Here is a 25,064-nt window from a genome sequence, read left to right on the forward strand (position 1 = left end):
GAGCGGGCGGGGCTTAAGTGCAGACCACGCCCTTCTCTGTGACTCCACCTTCGGCCTTCGGCGTTTTCCAGCGAAGGTGTCCCCAAGGGATCAAAACTTCAGCGTCACAGCTGGGACTGGCTTCGTGGTCCCTGATGGGAGAGCATGAACAGGTGGTATGTGGTAGGTGAGGATGGCAAAGGGGGTTGGGGGACTGGCGGGGTGCAAGGGCGGGGCCAGTATCAGTGGTCACGCCCCTTCTGAAGAAGTCTCTGGAGAAGGGGACCTCGGATTAATTGAGGTGGGAGAGGCAGGCAGGGTTGGGCATCCACCTGCGGTGGAGCTCTGAAACGCCTCTTGCCTTTCCCCCTCTAACTCTTCTAGGGCATCCGTGGTCCTCAGGTGATATTCTAGAACAGATTCTCGTTTACCAAGCAGTGGACTAAATCTGTGTTACCAGGACAGCCCAGTAAAGTGGATATGATGATTTTTTTTTTTCCCAGACAGGTTCCCATTGTGTAGCCCTGGCTGGCTTGGAACTAGCTTTGTAGACCAGGCTGGCCTGGAACTCGGGGATCCCCCTGAGAGTTGAGATTAAAGGGGTGGACCACCACATCCGCCCCTTTATGTGGTTTTGTTGTTGTTGCTGTTTCAGATTTTTAAACGTTGTTTTATGTGTGTTAGTGTTTTGCTTGCATGCATGTCTGTGCACTGCTTTGGTGCCTGGTTCCTACGGAGGGTAGAAGAGATCATCAAATCCTCTGGGACTGGAGTTACAGAAGGTTGTGAGTCACCATGTGGGTGCTGGGAATTGAACCTGGGTCCTGGCAGAGCAGCTGTGCTCTTAACTGCTAAGCCAGTTCTCAAGCCTTTTTTTTTTTTTTTTTTTTTTTTTGACAGGGTCTCTCTAGGTAGCTCTGACAGGCCTGGAACTCACTCTGTAGATCACACTGTCCTCGAACTCACACAGATCTGCCTGCCTCAGCTTCCTGAGTGCTGGGATTAAAGGCGTGTGGCTACTTTCTTTTTATTAATTTTTTTACAACCAGATCACAGTTCCCCTCCCTCCCTCCTCTCTTCCAATCCCTCACGCCCCCCCCCCACCTCCCCTACTTTTTCTCTCTTCTTTTTTCCTTTTATTTATTTTTTTATCCTGGCATGATCGGACTCCAGACAACCTGGGAATTGAACCCAGTTCCTCTGGAACATCAGTCAGTGCTCTTAACCACTGAGCTATCTCTCTTCTCGTTTTTTAATATAAAACTTTATTTCTTATTCTTAGGTGTGTATGATGTGTGTGTGAGTGTGCACATGTCATGGCATACATGTAGAGGTCAGAGGTCAAGCTTACGGCATTGGTTCTCTCCTTCCACTGTTCAGTTGGTTACTGGGGATCCATTTTTGCAGGCAAGCACCTTATTCATGGGTTCTCTGACCAGCGCTTCAAGGCCTTAACGTCTTCGTGTGGGATGTCTGGGTTCTCATACCCCAACCCCACCTCTGGATTGACCTTTCATCTGACTTGCCTTCTGTCAACACTGAGACATTTCTGGGCTGAAACATCTCTGAGGGGAGACTCTAGAGGGGTTAGGAGGCCGGGGGTTGAGGCTCAGTTGGTAGAGCACTTGCCTAACGTGCTGGGTTCCGTCCCCAGCCCTGTATAAACTGAATGTAGTGACTCCTGTCATCCTGGAGCTAGGGAGGTAGAAGCTCGAGGGTCAGCAGTTCAAGGTCATCTTTGGCTACATAATGAGTTGGAGGCCAGCCTGGGCTACACAAGACCCTGTCTTGAAAACAACAGTAAATTACTAAAAATGAAAGGATTACGAGTTAGAGACTGGTCTCAGAGCCCCTCCCATCCCCCTCTCTGCAGCGACCCTCTTTTGGCTGGCCTGCCCCGGGACCCTGACTACTGTGTATCTCATCTCCGCTCACCTCCTTCACTCTCCATCACATCTTGGCCTGCCAACCAGAAGAGGGGCAAGTACTGGAGTTCCTGGGGGGCCTGGTAGACAGCTAGAGGGCCGGACGGGGCTGACAATTGCAAGCTTGCTATCACGTGTTCCTGAAGGAAACCCTTTCCCCCAGGGTCCTCCTCAGACAGGGCTTTGGACTGTATGACCCGCTGGTCCAGGACCTTGGAGCCTGAGATCGTCAACGCTACTTCAGAACAAACACCGAGGATTGTGGATTGGGGGCCGGAGTGGGACTCGGCATCTCAGCCTCATGAGGCTGCCTCCTATTCCAACTTAGACCTGCACAAGGAACATTGTCATGACCAGGAGCTTGTGAAGAGGAACCACAGCCCAACCAAGGTCACACACTCCCCAAAGCCTCCTTAGCCCAGGAATGTACTTGCAGTGTACCACTGTGGGGCCTAGGGAAGGGACTGCTGAGCAGCGACCTGCAGGGGTTTCAGCACCTAGAACAGCACCCTAGAGGGAAGAAGGAAGGACTAGAAGAAAACCTGTTTGTGTCTTGGCTTGTTTCGCGAGTATCTCTTGTAGGCCAAGCTGGCCCTGAACTTGCTCTGTAGCCAAAGCTGGATTTGAACTCCTGTTTCTTCTGCATCCATCTCCCGAATGCTAGGATTATAGGAAGGAGACATTATGTCTGACTTTCATATTTTGAAGGGGTGTGTGTGTGTGCTTGTGTTTGTTTTTGTATCTATATGGTTTCTGATTGTGTGTGTGTGAGACTCACACTTGTGTCTAAAATTGTGTGCCTGTAGCTGATTATGTTCAACAACAGCTTGTGGTGTGTCATGTGCCGATGGTGTCCACTGTGGACCCTGCTGTCAGTGATGTCTTGTACTCCTAAGGGAAAGCTTGGCATCTGCTTCCTGCCAGGGTCAACCCAGGGGCCCATAAACACGTGAGATGAGACACACAAGTGCCCTTCTGAGCATGTTCAGATGATGACCTTGGGGGTAAGGGCAGTGGATGAATGCCCCCGACACAGTTTTGCCTGAATTCCTGGTTAGGGATAACCAGAACTCGAGAGACCACTCTTATCCTTCCCTCCAAACTGCATCAAGGTAAGCAGTCTGGGAACTCATCACCATTTTCCTCTTCTTCTCTTTCCCAGAAGTCCCCGGAGCCTGGCTCTTCTAAAGTAAAAGGTGAACGCCCTCTCCTGCTGAGACTGGAGGGAGGCAGTCGGGTTTCTAGCCCCACTTAAATTTTCCTTTACTTTGCTTTATTTACCTCCTGTATTTGAGGATGTGTGTGCCATGGCACACATTTGAAGGTCAGAGGACAACTTACCAGTTGGTTCTCTCCTACCCTGCGGGTCCCTGGGTTCAAACTCAGGTCGTCTGTTTAGTGGCAAGTCCCTTCACCCCCAGAGCCATCTTGCAGGCCCCCTACATCCACTTTCTTCTCCAGTACCAAGGCCCACGTTCATTAAATGCTTCCAGGGGCCCCCCTGCTCTCTACATGCCCCTGTCTCTCCTCTGATCTACCCACCCATCTCTGCTCTGATCGCACCTCAGCCATGGCTCCCCCTTGCCTCTGCCTACAGTTAAGAACGCCATGCTAATCCCTGATGCTCAGAAGCTCTTGCGATGTGAACTAGAGTCTCTCAGGACCCAGTTGCAGGCTCAGACCAAGGTGAGGCCCCCCCTCCTCTGTACCCCTGTTCTCGTCGTGGTCCTTGCTCTAGAGCCTCACCTGTGCCCCCACCCCCCAGGCTTTTGAGTTCCTGAACCACTCTGTGACCATGCTGGAGAAGGAGAGCTGCCTACAGCAGATCAAAATCCAGCAGCTTGAAGGTAAGGACTAGACGGAGACCCAGGTCTGAGTAAGTTGGAAGTGAGTAGAAGTTCCAGGTCAAGGTCAGAACAGGGTCAGGGAAAGCTGGAGTCAAGGCTGGTCCCAGGCCACATCTGGTTCCCACCGTTTTGGGCTGGGCTGGGCCTCAGTTGGTAGAGCACGCATGAAGCACGCATGAAGTCCTGGGTTCCACCTCCAGCATGGAATAAAACTGGACCTGGGGGTGCATGCCTGCAATCCCAGCACGTGGGAGATGGAAACAGGAGGATTAGGAGTTCAAGGTTACCCTCATCTAATTAGAGACTGAAAGTCAGACTGCAACAGAGATTTTTTCTGGAAAATAAAAAATAAAAACAGAGCCCTGGGGCTGAGAGATGGCTTGTCAGTTAAGAGCACTGCCTGCGGCCACCTGTGGCGGCGGCGCACGCCTTTAATCCCAGCACTTGGAGGCAGAGGCAGGCGGATTTCTGTGAGTTTGAGGCCAGCCTGGTCTACAGAGCGAGATCCAGGACAGGCGCCAAAACTATACAGAGAAACCCTGTCTTGAAAAACCAAAAATAAATAAATAAATAAATAAAATATAAAAATAAAAAATAGGGGTTGGGGATTTAGCTCAGTGGTAGAGCGCTTGCCTAGCAAGCACAAGGTCCTGGGTTCAGTCCTCAGCTCTGAAAAAAAAGAAAAAAAAATATAAAAAAGCACTGCCTGCTTTTGCAGAAGACCCAGGTTGTGTTCCCAGAATCCACATGGTCACTCACAATCCTCTGTAGCGTCAGTTCCAGGGGATAGGACACACTCTTCTGGCCTCCATGGGAACCAGGTAAAACACCTATGAAACATAAACCACATAAAATAGAAATAAGTAATCTTAAAAAATACAGGACTGGGGAGATAGCTGTTACTAAAATGCTTGTCGTCCAGGCATGAGGACCTGAGTTCATGTCCAGAATTCAGGCTAAAAAAAAAGCTGGGCTTTGTGGCGTACACTCGTAATCCCAGTTCTGCAGAGGTGGAGAAAGGAGGAGCCCTGGGGCTCCCTGGCCAGCAGGTCTACCCCAATCTTCGAGCTCCAGGTTCAGTGAGAGACCCTGTCTCAAAAGATAAGGTGGAGAAGAACTGAGAACACCCAGTATGACCTTGGACCTCCCTTCGCCCACACACATCCACGTGTCTGCGTACCTGTGCACACACCTGTGCACACACGTGAACAGATATGTACACGTACACCCCCACACAAAAATAAAAGCAAGAGTGTCCCACCCTCTCTGCAGAAGTGTTGAGCCCCACAAGCCGCCAAGGAGAGAAGGAAGGCCAGAAGTGGGGCACTGAGCAGAGTCGGCAGGAGCTGTATGGGGCCCTGGCCCAAGGTCTGCAGGGCTTGCAGAAGACTCTGAGGGACGGTGAGGAGATGCAACGGTCCCGCACGGCTCGCTGCCTACAGCTGCTGGCCCAGGAGATCCGGGACAGGTGGGTGTGCAGGAGGGCAGTGTGGAGGTTGTAAGATAGCGGGCCGCCATTGAGAGAACTTAATACAGCAGGGAGTGGAAGGCTCGGGGGGGGGGGGGGGGGGGGAGACGACGGAGGTGGGGGGCAGGACCGGTCGCTGAGAGGTGGTTAGGGAGAGGTGTTGAGGAGCCTAACGGAGCTGGAAGGTGCTGGAGGTGGGTTGGGGAGGGAGACAGGGCCTCAGAAGACTGGGTGGAGAGTGGAAATCAGGAGGAGAGAACAGGACTGGGGAGATCCAGATAGGAAGGAGAAAGTGGATTGGGAGGTGAGGGCTCGGGCCCCAGGGCGGTGAAAGAAGGCGGGGCTGTGGGCGGGGTCTAGGGCTGGGTGGGTGGAGCCTGGCGCTGCGGAACCGATTCTGAGGTCTTGGATGGTGTGGGTGGAGCCTGATGCCCGGGAAGGAGCCAGGGCGGTGGGAGGAGCCTGTGGCTGGAAGTGGGCTGGGCAGATGGGGACGTGGGAGGCCTTGGAGGCCTGGGGAAGGGGCTAGGAATGTGGGTCTAGGCTCATCTCTCCCCTCAGCAAGAAATTCCTGTGGGAGGAGCTGGAGCTGGTGCGGGAAGAAGTGACTTTCATCTATCAGAAGCTCCGTGAGTGCCTGGAGGCTGTGGCCTGGAAGCGGTGGGGCTCCTCGGCTTCCTCTGTCCACTGAGCTCTCTCCCCAACAGAAGCCCAGGAGGATGAGATCTCAGAGAACCTCTTGAATATCCAGAAGGTGCAGAAAACCCAGGTGAAGTGCCGGAAGGTGAGCGGAGAAAATGAGGACGCGGGGCAGGTGGGAGCTCATGCTGAGTCTCAGAGGCAGAAACCAAACCCCAGCTCTGCCATTTAATGCTATGTTATTATGGGCAAATCATTTTGTCTTTCTGGGCCTCCGTTTGCCTCTCCATATAATGGGTGTAATAGCCGCGCTCCCTCCCCGATCAGGAAGTGGTGTTCGTTGAGGGTTCCATGCTCTCAATACAGCCGGGAATAAAGCCGCCACCCCACGAGTACCTCTCTCTATGGTCGTCACTACTTGTGTGTCTGATTGCTTGTCCTCACAACCCCCTCCCGAACCTCAGGTTCTGACCAAGATGAAGCAGCAGGCATATGAGCCATCTTCATGGCCAGAGGCTGAGGAGGGCCCTTTGGAAAGCAGTGGCTGCTGGAAGGATGATTTACAGAAGGAGCTGAGTGACATATGGTGAGGCCAGCCTCCAGTCTGACCTCTGACCCCTAGCCCTCCTCTAACTTGCACCGCCCCCCCCCACACAGCATCTGGAACACAAATGGTTCTAGTCCTTCCTACTTATCCTAGGAATCACCCTTTCCACAGCTTCCCTTGCCCTAGCTCTGATTCTGGGGTGTCTTGGATACCCCAGTGTCTCTTGGGGCCCCGTCTCTCTGTCCCCCCACAGGTCTGCTGTCCACAGTCTGCAGAGCTCCATCGATTGTCTTGCCTTGTCCGTGGGCACCAAGCCCAGAGCCTCCAGTCTCAGGGGTGAGGGCCTGAGTTAGTAATGGGGGTGTCGGGGGGAGGTCATTCCCAGGTTCACGTATACGAGGCCACCTTCAGGGGTCTTCTGAGGGTCACATCGGGTGGGGTCCTGTTCTAAGGCTACATTGGGTAGCTGAGGGACTGGTTGAGATTTTGAAGGCCTATAATCCCAGAAATTGGGAGGGGTGGTAAGTGAAAGAGACCCTCAAGTTCAAGGCCAGCCTGGGCTACATAGACCCTGGATGTTTCATGCAGGAGCTGATTGGGGTCATATTTAGGATCTGTGAGATTTTTAGTCTCTTTGTTTTTTTGAGATATGGTCTTACATAGCTCAGACTAACTTAATTAAACTCACTATGTAGCCAAGGATGAACTTCTGATCTTCCTGCTTCCAGCTCCCCAGGGGTTACAGATATATGCCACCATTCCTGGCTCTGTGGGAATTTTTTTAGATGTATTTTATTGTATTGTATGTATGTGGGCATTTTGCATATATATGTGTACCAACTGTGTACCTGGTGCCCTCAGAGGCCAGAAGAAGGTGTCAGGTCCTCTGGAACTGTAGTTACAGAGGGTTATGAGCCAACATGTGGGTGCTGGGAATTGAACCTGTGTCCTCTGAAAGAGCAGCTAATAGTACTTTTTACCACTGAGCTGCCTCTCTGGTGCCCCTTATGGGATCTTTTAAAGGGAACATTTAAAGGGTCATTGATATAATTTAGTATTACTTTAAGTCACACAAGGAATGTGGGTGTCTAGATCATGGATCAGTGTGGTTTCATTTCGAGGGATGCAGAGTCCATATTCTGAAGTTGTTAGAGGGTCATGTTCAGGGTCTAAAGGGCCAGAATGGAATGTCTCTCCCACAGGCTCCAAGGAACACCGGTGCCTGAGTTCTCAGTATCCCTCCTGGGACTCCGATTCTGACTGGGAGAGACCTTTCAGCAAGAGTGGATCCTATCCTCCTGGTACAGACCCTCCTCAGCCTCTTACCATCCCTTACCATCTGGCCCCCTTGTGATTCCCACAGTTTAGGCCTTGAGGCTGGCACTCTGTCTGGGCATCTGCTCCTTGGCTGGGAACCCTGAGTTCTGGAGTTAAAGCTAGACCATGACCTACCTTCTCTCCCCATAGCTTGAGCAGCTGGGACTGCTTGCCCTGAAGACCCCTTCAGAGAGAAAATAAACTAGCCGAGACCCTCCTCCACCCTGGACTTTTTCATCTGCTGGTTCAAGAGTCTGGGTCCCTCCCCATGCCACCCCCAGCCAAGTCCTTGGTGTTTCAGAGGATGCAGAGACCAGGACACTTTTAAGGATGTGTGGGTCTAGTTAGGACAGTGAGAAAATAGTGTGTATCAGTTGGGCATACAATCCAGCACCTGGGAGGTAGATGGAAGTAGGCACATCAGTTCAAAGTTAACACAGAAAGTATGAGACCAGCCTGGGCTAGAGGAGACTGTGTCTCAAAAACAGAAGTGGGCCAACCAAATGGCTTAATGGGTAAGGTACTTGCCACCAAGTCTGAAGACCTGAGTTTGATCTCAGGGACCCTCCCAATGGTAGGAAAGAACTAATTCTTGCAAGTTGTCATCCAACCTCTAAATACACACAAAATGTGGCACACACCCCAATAAATAAATGTAATTTAAAAAAATGTAAAAAAACAAAATCAGGACAGTGCTTGCTTAGCATACAGGAAACCTGGGGTTCCAGCCCCAACACCATACAAACCAGATGTAGTGGAACAGGCCTGAATTATGGCACTCAAGGAAATGGAGGCAGGAGGATCCAAAGCTCAAGGCCAGCCTTAACTACAAAGAGAACTGGAGACCATCTAGGGCTGCATGAGTCGGTCACAAACACAAAAATGGACCTGGTTATCCAGATATTCTGGCTTTCGATGCCCAAATGAGGAGAGGCGTGGCATAGCGTGTCCTTTGAAGGGGCTGAACTCTTCTCTTCCCTCAGGCTACCCCACCCATCTCTCTCTCCATTCTTTTCCCTTCCAATCTCTGCCAACACATCCCGCCTGCTTCATTGAGGTATGCAAATGAGCGTTCTATAGCCCCGCCCCAATACGCTAACAACTCCCCGCCCACAGTGCCATGCAAATGAGGTTGCCAATGTCCCCGCCCACCTGGCAAACACGACGCCGTGGGCCCGCCCCCATGGGTTATGCAAATGATGTCCCGTTTCCCCACCCCACTGGATTATGCAAATAAGGCTCCTTGGCCCCGCCCCTGCCTCGGCCACGGAGTCTGCGCGGAGCTGCAAGCCCGGCGGTCCAGACTTCTCCATCTCCGTGTCCGCCTGCCTGACCAGCGGTCTGTCTGACTGTCCTGCAGCGCCGGCACCGTCTAGACGGAGAGGGGGCTCAGGCGGCGACGGCCTAGACAGGGTGAGGGAGGAGCGTGGGCGCCTCTTCTTTCCAGCCTCGAGGCTGCCCAGCCCGGACACGCAGGTCCAGACCGGGGACGTGGGTCCTTCCGATACGTTCCCTGCGGGTCCATTTTTGGGGGAGGGTAGCTAGGGGGTGGGGAGGCGGCGGTCTCGGGCTTTGGATGGGGTTGGGGGAGGGGAACCTGGAGAGGGGACCCCCAGGGGCCTCAGGAGCCAGGTCACAGTGCTGCGAGGGTGGCTGTGGGTCAATGATGGTGTGGCTGCCCCGTGTTGGTGTGTGGTTGTGTAACTGGTTGTGTGGCTCTCTGGCTGTGCTGGGTTCGGGTGTGTCCGCCGGTGTGTGAGTGTGTGTGTGTGTGTGTGTGTGTGTGTGTGTGTGTGAGAGAGAGAGAGAGAGAGAGAGAGAGAGAGAGAGAGAGAGAGAGAGAGAACACGATCCATGAAGCGCGCTGGCTTCCTTAGGGTGTTTCTATGACTGCTTGCACTGTGTGTGTGTGTCTAGGTGTCTAGTTGTGTGATCTGGCTGTCATTTTGTGGTTACTGTTGTGTTCTTTCTGATGGTGTGCGTGGCTGTTTTGCAATCTGGCAGGTGTCTGATCTTACCTGCGGTGGCTGCAAGTCCATGTCACACATATCCTTGCCTGGCCATGTGGCTGAGGTTGTGGATGGCACACTGTCTCTCCTATGACTGGAGAGGGTGTTCATATGTGTGACTGTCATTGAGTGCCTTGAAACTGGGGGTGTGACACTGTGACCCATTCTGTGACTCTCATTGTGTGCAGTGACTCTGCTGTGACTCTAAATGTGTTGGCAACCTGGAGTCTGGTGATGACTGTATCTGGGTGAGGGTTTGTAGGGGGCTGGGATGTGTCTGACTGTGTGTTTCTCTGACTGTGTTTGAGGGGGTATGTTCCGCCTGTGTGGGTGTCTGTGACAGGCCATATGCAAACTCTGTGTGTGTGTGTGTGTGTGTGTGTGTGTTTAGGAGTACTGGGGACGTGTGTGTGCGTGTGTGTGTGTGTGTGTGTGTGTGTGTGTGTGTGTGTTTAGGGGTACTGGGGACGTGTCTGAATGAGCAAACCTGGCTTGCTCAGCACGAAGCAGGCACCCCACACAGGGTGCTTGGATCTTGCTGTGGAATAGATGAATGTCGCATGTTGAGGTGTCCCTGTGTATAGAGTTTGGGATGGAAGCTGTGCCTGGTTTGTACCGTGTGGGAGTACCCGTCTGAGTGACTCTGTACATCTGGGACCTATGGTGACCCTCACTCCAATGTGTCACTCTGTGGAGCAGGCCTCAATGGAGCCCTGGACACACAGTGCCTCCCCTCTCCTGCCTGGGCCTCACTTCCCACATCCGTGCAATGGAGATGAGTGTCTTTGCCCTGCTGGCCTCCGGGAGCGGCTGTGAGACGGTGGTGGTCGAGGTGGAGGCCTGTGGGAAGCCCTAGGGCGCTGGCACAGGTGAGAGCAAGTGTCACTGTGGGTGTGAGCTGTATCGGCTACCGACCCCTTGAGGAGTGAAGTTAGATGTAGGGGGTTGGTGAGAGGAGATTGGGGGAGGCAGCTGGGCTGAGAAGATGGGGGGCGGAGGGAGAGGCAGCTGGGAGAGAGGGAGGGTCTGGCTATCAGCCCGCACCAGATACCACAGCCCATGGGGGTGGGGCGGGGGCCGGCATGTGGAGGCCATGATGGAAGGGATTAGGAAAAGGGCCTACTGGGAGTGGGAGGGCAGGGAGCATGGGATCCCCTGGGAGAAGAAGATGAAATTCCCTAAAATGTGATTAAGGTGGGTGCCAAAGAGAAGGGCACCCTCTCTAAAGCTGGAGGTGTCTCCTCTGAAGACTGATTCGAGGTCCCCCTAGAAGGCATGAGATCTGATTAGGATTTTGTAGAAAGTAGAGAAAAGAGACCACAATAGACTCTTTTGGGTCACATGAAAGGTTGCCCTCTGACCTCCACACAAAGAATGTGGCACACATGCATACACACACACACACACACACACACACACACACACACACACAAAACAATAACTTGAAAAAAAAGTCTTGGGTCTCAGGTAGAAGTCAGGGCCTGGCGTTAGAAGAGGCAGGATGTCCGGTGGGCAGGGGCAGGGCCAGCAGGGTGGGAACCACCTTAAAGAGCAGACTCAGAACTCCACGAAGCCTCATGCACTCATGTGCCCCTGGAGTTCGAACTTCCTCCTCCTCCACAGGCCCAGCCTTCACCATGGCTGGAGGGAGACCTCACCTGAAGCGAAGTTTCTCCATCATCCCCTGCTTCGTCTTCGTGGAGGTGAGGACCTCAGAGCCACTCTGAGAAAGGGAACCTGATTCCTGTTTCATCCCTTTATCCCTGGCCAGCCTGTTTCCCTGCCCCTGGACCACCCCTTTCCCATACTCATTTTCCCACCTTCCTGGCTCCAGTCCAGTCTCTCTCTCTCTCTCTCTCTCTCTCTCTCTCTCTCTCTCTCTCTCTCTCCCTCCCTCCCTCCCTCCCTCCCTCTCTCTCCTCTCTCTCTCCTCTCTCTCTCTCTCCCTCTGACCTCTCGCACCCCATTACCCTGGAACTTTAGCTGCTGCCCCCTTTTGAGATGTGGTGACAGGGTTGGACTCAGAAGCATTCCTCTCTGGATTCCAGCCCCATTCTGCCCTAATCCATTCATACTTTGGGACTTTACATGCCTGAGCCTCAGTTTCTTCATCTCTAAAATGGTCATAATTAACAGGGCATGATGGCACATATGTGGCACATGTACCTCAGCATTTGGGTGGCTGAAGGAGAAGGATTTCAGGGAAGTCAAGGCCAGCCTGGGCTACATGAGACTGTCTCAAAAAAAAAAAAAAAAAAAAAAAAAAAAAAAGATAAAGACAGAAAGAGAAAAGAAATTGCAAGGTGCAGCCATTGTAAATGCATACTTGCAATCCTAACATCCAGGAGGCAGAAGCAGGAGAATGCCTACAACTTGAAGGCCATTCCATATACATGATAAGTTCCAGGCCAGGCAGGACTAAGGAATGAGATCAAGCCAGGAGGCGATGGTGCACACCTTTAATCACAGCACTCAGGAGGCAGAGGCAGGGGGATCTCTGTGAGTTTGAGGTCAGCCTGGTCTACATAGTGAGTTCCAGGACAGCCAGGGGTACATAGTAATACCCTGTCTAAAACAACAATAACAAAAGTGTATGATTTCCATGCCAGCCTGAGATACATAATGAGACCCCCCCCAAAAAAAAAAAACCAGTAAGTAAATAAATAGATAAATAAATAATGGGCTGAGGATATGGTTCAGTTCATAGAGACTTGCCTAACTTGACAAAGCCATGGGCTCCATCCCCAGCACTGAGTAGACAAGGTGTACTGATCTACAACTATAACCCCAGTACTAGGGAGGTAGAAGCTGGAAGATCAGAAGTTATCCCCATAGTGAGTTTAAAGCCATCCTGGGTTACATGAGGCCTTGCCTCAAAACAAAACAACAAGATAAAACAAAACAAAACAAAAACAGAACCGTAGCTACAGCTGTTGGGAAGGTAAAAATGTATTCCTTCCTCCCCTCCCTCCTCTCCTGTCTCTCTCTCCACGGCCTCATGGCCTCTGACCTCCTCCTGTCTCTTTTTGCCTCTCTTGGCCCTGACCGGTTGCAGTCTGTGTTGCTGGGCATTGTGGTCCTGCTGGCATACCGCCTGGAGTTCACGGACACCTTCCCTGTGCACACCCAGGGCTTCTTCTGCTATGACAGCGCTTATGCCAAGCCGTACCCGGGGCCTGAGGCTGCCAGCCGGGCCCCTCCCGCCCTCATCTATGCCCTGGTCACTGCTGGGCCTACGTTCACGGTGAGATGGTGTGGGTCACCCGGGGGGATGCCAGGGAGTACAGACTCCCCGAAGGCAGGAAGGCCAGGTTGGGGCTGGGGGAGCGCTGGCCTCGAAGGTCCCGAAGACCCCATCTCAGTCTCGTCCACAGATCCTGCTGGGGGAGCTGGCCCGCGCCTTCTTTCCTGCTCCGCCCTCCGCCAGTCCTGTCAGTGGGGAGAGCACCATCGTGTCTGGGGCCTGCTGCCGCTTCAGCCCCCCACTCCGGAGGCTGGTCCGTTTCCTGGGTGAGAGATGCAGCCTGGGGTTAGTCCAATGGTCTTGGGGAGGGAGGTGAGTTCAGGGACAAAGGGACAATTCCACCTTACGGCTCAGTGGGTACAGGCGCTTACTACCAAGCTTGACGTGAGTTTGATTATCCAGACCCACGTGGTCAAAGGAGAGAGGTGATTCCTGAGTTGTCCTCTGACTATAAGATGTGGCACACACACACACACACACACACACACACACACACACACACACACGATGCAGGCATACACACACACACACACATGATGCAGGCACACACACACACACATACACACACACACATAATGCAGGCACACACACACACACACATGATGCAGGCGCGCACACACACACACATAATGCAGGCACACACACGCATACGCACGCACGCACGCACGCATGCACGCACTCACATACACATATACACACATGCATGTACCGACACTTAGATACAGGCATACATACACAGACATACATTACATATAGACAGAGGCATGCATACAAACACACACACACACACACACACAAATATTGGAGACAGGATTTCTCTGTGTAGTTCTGGCTGTCCTGAAACTCACTTTGTAGATCAGGCTAGCCTCAAATTCACAGAGATCCACCTGCCTCTGCCTCTCGAGTCGAGTGCTGGAACTACAGGCATGTTCCACTGCCCAGCTTATTTTTTTAATAATTTATTATTTTTATTTTATGTACATTGGTGTTTTGCCTGCATGTATGTCTATATGAGGGTATCGGATCCCCAGGAACTGGAGTTACAGACAGGTATGAGTTGCTCACCCCCAGCTGCCTGTGACTCTCATTCCAGGGACTCTGACACCCTCTGGCCTCCATGGGCACCTACATCCATGTGGTACACATAAACTCATGAAGGCACACACATACATACACATAAGTAAAAATAGTAAGTAAACCTTTTTTTTTTTTTTTTTAAAGTTCAGGCTAGACTGAAAGTCCTAAGCCAGCGTGGTCTATATATCAAGCTTAAGGCCAGTCAGGGTTACAAAGCTAGACTCTGCCTGGGTGGGGGTGGGGCATGCTGGTCGGAGGGTTCATGGGTAAAGGCACTGTGTAGGCTACCACGTCTGACAACTTGAGTTCAGACCCTAAGACCTGTATGCTAGAAGGACAGACACATAGGTCTGTCCCAAGTTGTCCTCTCATGTCCTCGCACATAAGCACACACACACAAATTAATGTAACTTTTGAAAATTTTAAATTATTTATTTATTTTTTTGCCTGTGAGGCAAGAAAATGTCTGTGAGGGTGTTAGATCCCCTGGACCTGGAGTTACAGGCAGTTGTGATGTGGGTGCTGGGAACTGAACCCGGGTCCTCTGGAAGAGCAGCCGGTGCCCTTAACTGCTGGGCCATCTCTCCAGCCCCAAACAAATGTAATTCTTAACAAATATAAGAGGAAGAGAAGGGCAAGGAGAGGAGGAGTCCCAGAAGTTTCAATAGGGTCTTCCTAGGGGGTCCCGAAGTCCTGATGCAGTGGTGGTGAGGGGCCGCGGTGGCTGTGATGGAGTCGGGGGTGGGGTGGGGGGTGGAGGGCTCGTCCCGACACAGTTTGTTTCTTAGAGGCAGACTATAGGTAGATACACATTATAGTGAGGGACCCATGGTGGCACCAAAGGTAAGGGGACTTCAGCGCAGTTATCATAGGGTCCAGCTTGACTATAGTGGCCTTCGTCCTAAGAATAGCAAGACAGTTGAGACCAGAGATTGCCAGCAGGCAAAGGAGTTTGCTGCCAAGCCTGACAACCTGAGTTCCTGTGTGGTAGAAGAAAAGAACTAAATACCTCAGGCTAGCCTCTGACCTCCACATAAAGCAGAACAGAGTCTACACAAATAGATAAAACCCAAATAAATAAGTATAAGGTTTTTTTTTTTTCGATTTTTTTTCAAAAGAGGATTTCTCTGTGTAGCCCTGGCTGTCCTGGAACTCACTTTGTAGACCAGGCTGGCCTCGAACTCACTCTGTAGACCAGGCCTGTCTCCATCTCAAAGAAAGATCCGCCTGCCTCTTCCTCTCCAGCACTGGGATTAAAGGCGTGTGCCACTGCCTGGCGTAAAAACTAATTTTAGACATAGACAAGGGTGTGGGGACCCAGTTGAAGGGACATGACCTCTTTTCTCCCCGTCGCCAGGGGTGTACTCTTTCGGCCTCTTCACCACGACCATCTTTGCGAATGCGGGCCAGGTGGTGACCGGTAACCCCACGCCTCACTTCCTGTCTGTGTGTCGCCCCAACTACACGGCCCTGGGCTGCCCACCGCCGTCTCCTGACCGGCCTGGGCCTGACCGCTTCGTCACGGACCAGAGCGCCTGTGCAGGCAGCCCCAGCCTGGTGGCCGCCGCTCGCCGCGCCTTCCCCTGCAAGGACGCGGCCCTGTGCGCCTACGCGGTCACCTACACTGCGGTGAGGCCCTGGGGGAGATGCCAGGGGTCCGGGGGAGGAGCTCTGGGAGTGCGGCCACGCCCACTGAGCTGGAGCTTCGGGAGGCCACACACCCTCGTGGTGCACCCCAGCCCTAGAGCCCGGACTACCCCCCAGTTGCCGTGGACTCTCCGCCCCTCGCAGGTGCACGAGGCTGCAGGCCCAGGATGATGGCTGGGGAAGTAAACATGTGGGCTTTGACTCCGCCTCCTGGAGCGCTCGCCCCTCCCCTTTGCTGCTTTGACCACGCCCCTAATTCTGTAATTCTCTCCGTTGCCTTTCACTGTTCCCACGTTCTGTTGCTTTGATTTCTTTCCTCTTCTGGCCTCTGGAATGACTGATGTGTCCCCTCCAGGCCACTTCTGTGACCCCATGAGGCTGTGAGGCTACTTCCCGGAACAAGCTCCTTAGGCCCTGATTCTGTTCCTTGGTTCTGTGCGCCTGCTTTCATGCAGCGAGCATCTTTCCCCATCACGGGGAAGCCTGTTCCAGAGACCCTCACCTGTCCTTTTTGGCGCTCTGGCCACACTACCTTCATGCAGAACCCCTGGGACCCTTGGAGTCCCTCCCCTGCCACCCCAAATCCAGGCACCCCTTCTCTATACGTGTGTGGTCACATCTCCACCTGCCCCTACGGAGGCCCGCTTTGGGTCCACTGCCCCATTCCTGGAGGCCCTCGGCCACTCCCTCAAGCCTCCATTGCTCTGACCCGAAAAGCGTGGGTTCATCCTCTGATCAGTTTGGGTCCCACAGATGTACGTGACCCTAGTGTTCCGGGTGAAGGGCTCCCGCCTGGTGAAACCTTCCCTCTGCCTGGCCCTGCTGTGCCCCGCCTTCCTGGTGGGCGTGGTCCGCGTGGCAGAGTATCGCAACCACTGGTCGGACGTGCTGGCTGGCTTTCTGACGGGGGCGGCCATCGCCACGTTTCTGGTGAGTCCCCCTCCCACCCGTCTCTGAATGGAAGACCTCTATCAGTCCCCTGACCCAAGGGGCAGAATTGCTCGATGATGCCGAAGGGTGTATAAAGTCTGCGGGACCTGGGGAGGGCAGTCGTCCTTTCCTTTTTGACCCTGACTGCTTGCTTGTTCTCATCTATGAAGTGGGTTGACAAGGTCATGCCATGGTGGGCAAATTTTAAAGGGATGCCACAACACTCTGCAACTGAAATAAATACTATTTTACGGGGAGGGGGTGTGGCTCAGTTGGTGGAGCATGAGGATTTGAATTCAGATCTCTGGCACCCACGTAAAAGCCAGAAGTGGTATGCTTGCCAGCTCAGCACCAGGGAGGCAGACAGGAGGTTTGCTGGGGTTCACTGGCCAGCCAGTCTAGCCTGATCTGGGGGCTCCAGCCCACGAGAGGCTGTCTCAAAAAGCAAGGTGGACCACTCCTGAGGAATGACACCAGAGACTAGCCCTGCCTTCCACACACACCAGCCTGTGTCCTCCACAACAGAACACACCTTCATGTGCACACACATACACACCCACACACCCACAAACATGCACCTGCACATACACAGACATGTACACCCACCCATACATTAAAAAATATGCACGTATTTTAAAGATTTGTGTAGTTTTAATTTTGTGTGAGTTTTGCCTGCATTAAATGTGTGTGTGTGTGTGTGTGTGTGTGTGTGTGTGTGTGTGTGCGCGCGCACGTGTGTACCAGCCATTTTCCTGAACCCCCAAATATATTTTTAAAGAATATTTTGACCAGGCAGTAATGGCACAAGCCTTTAATCCTAGCACTCAGGAGACAGAGGCAGGTGGATCTCTGTGAGTTGGAGGCCAGCCTGGTCTACAGAGTGAGTTCCAGGACAGCCAGGACTGTTTCACAGAGAAACCCTGTCTCAAAAAACCATATATATATAATTTTGACCACGCATGGTGGCACATCCCTCTAATCCCAGCATTTGGGTAGCAAAAGCAGACAGATTTCTTGAGTTTGAGGCCAGCTTGGTCTACAAAGTGAGTTCCAGGCCCAGCCAGAGCTGCTATATAGTGAATCAATGAACCCCCCCCCCTTTTTTTTCTATTCTTTCTTTCTTTTCTTTTTTTAATTTTTTTGACAGGGTCTCATTATGCAACCCTGACTGGATTGAAGTGCACTGTGTAGACCAGCTGGCCTTGAACTCAGAACTCTGACTACTTCTGCCGCCCAAGTGGTGGCACTCAAATTGTGTGCCACCAACTCCTGGCCAAACATAACCTTGTACTTCTGATCCTCCTGCCTCATCTTCCTAGTGCTGGGATTCCATACACTACCCCACCAATGCCCTGTTTTTGTGGTGCTGGGAGTGAAACCCAGGGCTTCATGCATGCTAGGCAAGCATCATATGGAGTGACCCATAGCTCAGCCCTCCTTGAACATTTGGGGAAAGGCTGCTGAGAAAACTCCTTAGGTAAAGGCAGTCGTGTAACTGCCTAAGTGAGAATTCCATCCTGGGTCTCACCTGGCAAAAGGAATTAACTAACTCCCCAAAGTTTTCCCTTGACCTCCACAAAGGCAGTGTGCTATGGGTGGATCCCCATAGAGTGAGTAGTTATAATAAAAAGTAATAATATTTTGAAACACTGAAATATCTATATTCAGGGCTGGAGAGACAGCTCAGAATGTTAGAGCACTGGCCCTCTTGCAGAGGACCTAGGTTCAGTTCCCAGCACCCACATGGTGGCTCACAACCATCTGTAACTCCAGTTCCACGGGATCCAGTGCCCTCTTCTGGCCTCCATGGGCACCAGGCATGCAAGTGGTACACAGACATACAGGCAAAGCACTCATAGACAGAAAATAAAAATAAATCTAAAAAAAAATTAAAAACCAATATTCATGCCAAATAATTGCACAATATACCAAATATCAAGCATATAAATGCAGCCAGGCATGGTGGTACGCTCCTGGTCCCAGCACTTGGGAGGAGATGCAGGTGGATCTCTGTTGAGTTCAAGGCCAGCCAGGTCTACACAGAGTTCCAGGACAGCCATAGAGAGATCCTTTCTTAAAAAATAAAAACCAACCAATAAGAAAAAGTAAATTGTAACGAAAGGTTACATGTGTTTGGAAATCCTAGCCTCAGTTTCTATTTGAAACTGATGGTCTTTTCATAATTCTCGTGTTGCTGGTCTCGGGCCTCAACATGCTCCTATCTCTCTGGCCTAGGTCACCTGTGTTGTACACAATTTCCAGAGCCGACCCCCCTCTGGCCGAAGGCTCTCCCCCTGGGAGGACCTGAGCCAGGCCCCCACTATGGACAGCCCCCTCGAAAAGTTAAGTGTGGCCCAGGTAAGGGGGCCCGGGAGCTGCTCCGGGCTGGAGAGGGTGGTGGGTGGGGGAGGCCCAGGGAGGCAGGAAATCAGGCGGTGAGGGTCCTTGCCTCGCGGGGGAGGGTGGTGGGGAGCCATCCAGCTCTGGGGATGAAGTCCTAGGAAGAAACAAGCCTTAGTGCATGGAAGGTTACACTCCCCTCTCCCTCCCAAAGTTACGTCGTTAATCTGCGTCTTCCATGGGGGCGTCCGGCCGATGAGCCCCTTTTGACTGGGAGTTGAGGGGTCCTGGGATCCTCTAGCCTCCTCCCTCTTCTTTTTTGTCTCAGGAACCCGAGACCTGCAGGCCGCATTCGACACCGGCACGGCTCACCCCATCCAGTGAGTGCTGAGGAAATGGGGGGCTGAGCAGGGAGGGTCTCTTGCAGGTGGGCGGAGGTCCCCCTTGGGCTTCTCTGCCAACCTTCCAGTTCTGCTAACCCCTTCGTCTCCGAATGTCATCTCCAGAGCCGCAGAACTGTGCCCGCCGTGGCCACCTGATTCCCAGCTGTGTGTCCTCCAGGGCCCCAGCCATGTGCTCCTCGCCCCGTGTGCCCCGCCCTCGACTGAGGTCTGAGCCAACACCCCTGCCGCTGCCGCTGCCCCTGCCCGCACCGACTCCCAGCCAGGGTCCCTCGCCTTCCTCCCCTGGACCCGGGGGCCCAGGCGGGGGAGGCGGCCGCGGCCGGAAGCTGCTGCTGCCCACGCCCCTGCTACGGGACCTGTACACCCTCAGTGGACTCCATCCCTCCCCCTTCCACCGCGACAACTTCAGCCCTTATCTGTTTGCCAGCCGCGACCACCTGCTGTGAGACCCACCACCTAAAATATGCCCAGTGTCCCCCCCCCCGTTTCTTCCCTGCCACGCGTGCGTGTGCCACGCAAGTGCTAAAGGACCCTGGCCCTCCAAACCAGCCAGGCTCGGCATCAGAAGATGGCTGGAAGGACACTTGGGGGGTGGGGGCGTCTCTTGACTGCTCTTTGGCCTTCTGGGACATCTGGGTAAGCAAAAGTAACCAGGTGGGCCCATGTCCCTAGGACTGCCCTTTTAACGGCTGATGATTGACCCAACTGACCATTGCCTATCCAGGGAGAGCTCCTAGTTCTCAGAATTCAACCGAAAAGTTTACTGCAGCCAATAAGAACCTCTCACTTCTTAGCGCCCTCAAGCAAGGGGGCAACTCTGGCCAACGCTCAGTGTCTAAACAGCCAATAGGAGCCCTTGGTTTTCAGAATTGCCGAGAGTGGGTGGGAATGATTCCAGTCAATGGGGGACCACCCGTGTCAAAGCCAAGTCAAAGTCAAGGAGGGCTGTCCAGACTCTCCCTAGAATCACGGAGTCCAGCTGGAGGGTGGGGGGCAGGCTCCCCCATAGCAGGGTCCTGTGGGCATCCCTACCCTTCTAGCTCCTCCCCCAGGTGCATCATCTCACACCCTCCCACTCCCTACTTGGGTAGGGCTTGCCCCAGTTCACAGGTTTTGGAGTTCCGGGTGCTGTCTCCCCTTGGCTGTGCCCAGGGCACCCCCAAACCTTCTATTATTTATTAGGGCTGTGGAAAAATACTTTATTTTCTTGGGACCCACCCTTCTTCTTCATACTGCTCCCTATGCCTCAGCCTCACGCAGATGTGCCATCTTGGGGGGCATGGGTGAAGCAGAAGGAGGTCCCCCTACCCCGAATAGCCAAAGGCAGTGGGCAGATGAAACACTGTCCCCTTCCCTGCCTCCCTCCTCATCTTTAATAAAGACCTGTTTGTAACAGAAGTTTGGCCCGGTGCCTGCCTCCCCCGAGTGCTGGGGAGACTGGATCTAGATGGCTGTGAGCAGGGGTGTGGGTGAGCTGCCGCGGGGTATCTAAGGACAAACGTGGAGAGGCAGTGTGGCCGTGGGGCCAGTGACACGGGCCAGAGTCCTGGATCGGGGCTAGGGATGTGGGGTGGTTGGAAAAGCGCTTGCCTGGGACACCCATCCTCAGCTTCTCACAAACTGGTGTAGTGGCATGTGCCTGTGGTCAAACACAGGGGAGGTGGAGGCACAGGGACCTGGAATTCAGGGTCATCTTTGGCTACGTAGCAAGCTGGAGAGCAGATTGGGTTGCCTGGGACCCTGTCACGCACATCCCCAAAGCCTCAAATATGAAACCGTATAGAGTCCAAACTCTAGGTTCAAGGATTTAAAAAAGGGCTTGAGATTTCTAGGGTCTCATGTAGCCCATGACCATCCTTCCTCAGCTTCCCGAGTGCTGGGATTACAGGTGTAGCCCAATACCAGGGCTTTCGGTCTCTGATATGTAGGTATTGATATCTGACCAGTAGAAAACTCAAGCCAAGGAAGATAATGTAAGAATTGTGGGGTGAGCCAGGCAGTGGTGGCGCACGCCTTTAATCCCAGCACTCAGGAGGCAGAGGCAGGCGGATCTCTGTGAGTTCGAGGCCAGCCTGGGCTACCAAGTGAGTTCCAGGAAAGGCACAAAGCTACACAGAGAAACCCTGTCTCAAAAAAAAAAAAAAAAAAAAAAAAAAAAAAAAAAAAGAATTGTGGGGTGAGAGCCCGTGAGATAGCGGAGCGGGTGAAAGCCCTTCTCTTGGAGCCTGACAACCTGAGTTCCATCCCTAGAACCCAGGGTGTGAGGGAAGCACAAACTGTGGAGAACTTCACATGTACAGCATGGCACATCCTCTCTGTCTCCCTCCATGACTCCCCAGTAATAATAATAACAATGGTAATGTTAAAAAGAGGGCCTGGAGACATGGCTGAGTGAAGGTCTGTTCCCAGTGCTCATGTAGGGGCGATAAGTTCAGCTCCAAGGGGTCTGATGCTGTCTTTTGACTCTGAGTGCACCCACACTCACATGATGCACACACGCACACACACACACATACACACACACGATTTAAAATGCTTTTTGTTGTTGTTGTTATTCGAAGCAGGGTTTCTCTGTGTCGTTTTGGAGTCTGTCCTGTATCTCACTCTGTAGACCAGGCTGGCCTCGAACTCACAGAGATCCGCCCGCCTCTGCCTCCCAAGTGCTGGGATCAAAGGTGTGCTCCACCACCAATTGGCTAAAATGCTTTTTTAAGTTAAGAAAATTGAGGGGCTGGAGAGATGGATCACTGGGTAAAGGTGCTTGCTGACACACCTGAGTCTTGTTCAAGAACCACAGGACGGGAAGAGAATGACTCATACAACTGTCCTCTGTCCTCAGCACAATGTCACTTTCCTCATATTAAATAAAGGTAATGAGACATTTCCAGAGAGGGTGAGTAGCTAATCATAGTGGCCCATGTCTGTGATCTCAGTCCTTGGGAGGTGGAGGAGCAGGACCATGAGGAGTCCATGGTCATCCTCGGCTACACAACAGGTTGGAATCCAGCCTGGGCTACATCAGCAGGAAGGGAGAAAGTGTGTGTGAGAGAGTTCTGGAATGGAGACAGATTCCATATTTAAAGAGTTTTCTGGGAGTCCGCTGAGAAGAAAACAGCATAGGTGAGATGTGAGGAAAGAAAGGGAGTCACGTGAGCATCTGGAGAATGTGTGTGGATGTGTAGCAGTAAGAGAGTCACAGACATCGAGAGAGAGAGAGAGAGAGAGAGAGAGAGAGAGAGAGAGAGAGAGAGAGAGGAGAGAGGAACCAGAGTATGTGGTGGGGGGGCAGGAAGAATCCCAGGTAAACAAGACAGCAGGTGCAAAGGTCCTGAGGTGAGCCCCATGCCTGACATATCCAAGAAAAAAAACAAGGACGACTGTGTTTGCTGGGACTCAGTGAATGAAGAGCAGAGAGAAGGAGGAGGCAGTCTGCGAGGTGGAGGGGCTGGTCGCTGGCCACGGGGAGATCAGCCATGAGAATGCTCACTTGATCATAAAGCCTTTGTCTTGACTGACCAGGGCTGCTTGCAAAACTCACACACGTCATCTGTGGGGCCTGCGGGCCTTGAAACTTCCTGGCCTGTCAGGGGGGGGAGCACAGTCTCAGGACCGCGGACAGCGCCCGGCTGACCTTGTCCTTGGTGCTGACTCAGAGGCCGGCAATGGAGGGCCTTAAAGGTGGGAAGAGGGTTGTCCTGCAGGCACGCACATCACAAATGGACAACCTCAGGTAGAAGCGACAATTAACTTCTTCTGAGCTCTCCAGGGCTGGGAATTAAGCTCAGTGGTAGATCATTTGACTAGTGTGAGAGCCTGTGTTCCATCCCAGTGTATACTAATGTTTGTGGTCAGGCATGATGTATGCATGTAACCCAAACACCTGGGGGATGAAAGCAGCAGGATTCAACACTCAAGGCTGTTCTCGGCAACACAGCAAGTTGGAGGCCAGCCTGGGCCGCCTGAGCCAAGCAGACAAGACTGTGGGGGTGGGGGGGGGAGGGAGATGGCTCAGCGGCTCTCAGTGCTTCTTTGTGGCAAAGCCTGCTGACCTGAGTTTGCTCTCCAGAACCCAGGTAAAGGTGGAATGAGAGGCGGATAGACATGTTGTTCTCTGACCTCCACATGCTTGCCATGGGATGACTCTCCAGTCATGCACCCACACGCACACAGATACACACACACTGATAATAATAACTGATGATGGTGAAAATATAAAGATGCATTTATTTTATTTATTTTATGAGTGCTCTGTCTGCATGTGCAACTTTATGCCAGAAGAGCGCATCAGATCCCACTAGAGATGGTTGTGAGCCATCATGTGGTTGCTGGGAATTGAACTCAGGTCCTCTGGAAGAGCAGCCAGTGCTCTTAACCACTGAGCCATCTCTCCAACCCAATGATGAAAAATTTAAAAAGCTCTGGAGAGGCTGCTTTTCCGGAAGTCCTGGGTTTGATCCCCAGCACCTACAAAGTGACTCACAACCATCTGTAAATCCATCCCAGGGGATTTGACGCCCTCTTCTGGCCTCTGGGGGCACCAGGCACACACATTGTGCACATACATGCAGGCAAAACTTACACACACACACACACTTACACTTTATGTATTTATTTATTTATTTCCAGTCAGGGTCAGGGATGCATGTAGCTCAGTGTTAGAATGTTTACTTGGCAAGTTGGGACCCTATGTTCAATCCCCAGTGCTGAGGGAAAGAGAGGAAGAAAAAGACGAAACCAACCAAAGACAGAGCTAGACAGAGCCCTTCGAGCCAACTCTTCTGGGCAAGGAGCAAGAAGAGCCGTGCTTAGTGTGCTCCTGGGACCTGGGCTTCCGCACTTCGTGCTTTGCACTGTCAGGCTGTGTCTGGGGCGGGGGTGGGAGGCTAAAGCAGCCTACTTCACAGAACAGTGTAACAGTGCTGAGGATGGATGGATGTTTGTGTGCGGAATGCCAATCATACAGCCATCTCAGTGTGTGTGTGTGTGTGTGTGTGTGTGAGGGACGGCATAGAGTGTGAAAATGGGGATACTGTATGGGATTCTTTGTGTCAGGGTTCAGCTGTGAGTGTGTGTATGGGGGGGTAAATGAATGTCTGAAAAGGGAATATATGCAAAATGCCATGGTGGTGGTGTGTGTGTGTGTATGTGCAGGGTGTAGGGGTGCCCAGCTGTGTGTGTGGGTGTACCGGGGGATGTTGTGGAGCTGTTTTCTGTCCCCAGAGGGAGAGAGTAAGCCCAGGAAATCGCGGTTCCGCCCTGTCCCTGGGTCTCCAGGCAACCGTACCACTTTGAAGTTACTAGGAGACAAGGTTTCCAGGGAAACAAAGGCTTGAGTGACAGCTCTAGAGCCAAGTCTGGGTGAAGAGACTGGCTGAGCAATCAGGATCTTGGTTCTCATTAATTCTTCCTTCCTTCATTCAGTGATTTAACAAGAATTGCAGTTCTCAGGACTAGGGAGATGGCTCAGTGGTTAAGAGCACTGACTGCTCTTCCAGGACCCAGGTTCAATTCTCAGCACCCACGTGACAGCTCACAACTGTCGGTGACTCCAAGATCTGACACCCTCACACAGACATGCATACAGGCAAAACACCAACACACATAAAATAAAAATAAATAATTAAAAAAGAAAGAATTTCAGTCCTCAGTGTGGTCAGCAGACTGTCATGAAGAAGCATCCAAGGCCCTCAT

The 25,064-nt window shown here is 52.5% G+C and overlaps 2 protein-coding genes across 20 annotated transcripts; both read left to right on the forward strand.

Moving 5' to 3' along the window:
- Window positions 1-23: 23 nt before the first annotated feature.
- Ccdc159 (coiled-coil domain containing 159) lies at window positions 24-7,944 on the forward strand. Of its 13 annotated transcripts, XM_076575835.1 has the most exons (14): window positions 143-162; window positions 364-381; window positions 1,853-1,959; window positions 2,068-2,294; window positions 3,067-3,100; window positions 3,502-3,590; window positions 3,670-3,751; window positions 5,024-5,219; window positions 5,781-5,848; window positions 5,927-6,003; window positions 6,323-6,444; window positions 6,659-6,741; window positions 7,608-7,706; window positions 7,873-7,944. In XM_076575835.1, exons 1-14 carry the CDS (start codon window positions 158-160, stop codon window positions 7,875-7,877), a joined length of 1,212 nt encoding a protein of 403 aa, XP_076431950.1. In that variant the 5' UTR covers window positions 143-157; the 3' UTR covers window positions 7,878-7,944. The 13 variants fall into 13 exon arrangements, with proteins under 13 accessions (XP_042136469.1, XP_076431949.1, XP_076431952.1 ...); XM_076575837.1 differs by lacking the exon at window positions 364-381 and having other exon boundaries at window positions 26-162; XM_042280537.2 differs by lacking the exon at window positions 364-381 and having other exon boundaries at window positions 34-166; window positions 6,623-6,741.
- Window positions 7,945-8,082: 138 nt separating this feature from the next.
- On the forward strand, window positions 8,083-20,771 carry Plppr2 (phospholipid phosphatase related 2). Of its 7 annotated transcripts, none has more exons than XM_042280529.2 (10): window positions 8,083-9,135; window positions 10,431-10,600; window positions 11,355-11,434; window positions 12,787-12,975; window positions 13,094-13,241; window positions 15,410-15,681; window positions 16,453-16,629; window positions 18,865-18,987; window positions 19,298-19,349; window positions 19,476-20,771. In XM_042280529.2, the coding sequence occupies exons 3-10, from the start codon at window positions 11,369-11,371 to the stop codon at window positions 19,817-19,819; spliced, it is 1,371 nt and encodes a 456-aa protein (XP_042136463.1). In that variant the 5' UTR covers window positions 8,083-9,135; window positions 10,431-10,600; window positions 11,355-11,368; the 3' UTR covers window positions 19,820-20,771. The 7 variants fall into 7 exon arrangements, with proteins under 7 accessions (XP_042136463.1, XP_076431944.1, XP_006982408.1 ...); XM_076575829.1 differs by having other exon boundaries at window positions 18,865-18,970; window positions 19,296-19,349; XM_006982346.3 differs by having other exon boundaries at window positions 13,106-13,241.
- Window positions 20,772-25,064: the final 4,293 nt, after the last annotated feature.

Source organism: Peromyscus maniculatus, chromosome 7 (assembly GCF_049852395.1).
Source record: "Peromyscus maniculatus bairdii isolate BWxNUB_F1_BW_parent chromosome 7, HU_Pman_BW_mat_3.1, whole genome shotgun sequence".
Lineage (NCBI taxonomy): Eukaryota > Metazoa > Chordata > Mammalia > Rodentia > Cricetidae > Peromyscus > Peromyscus maniculatus.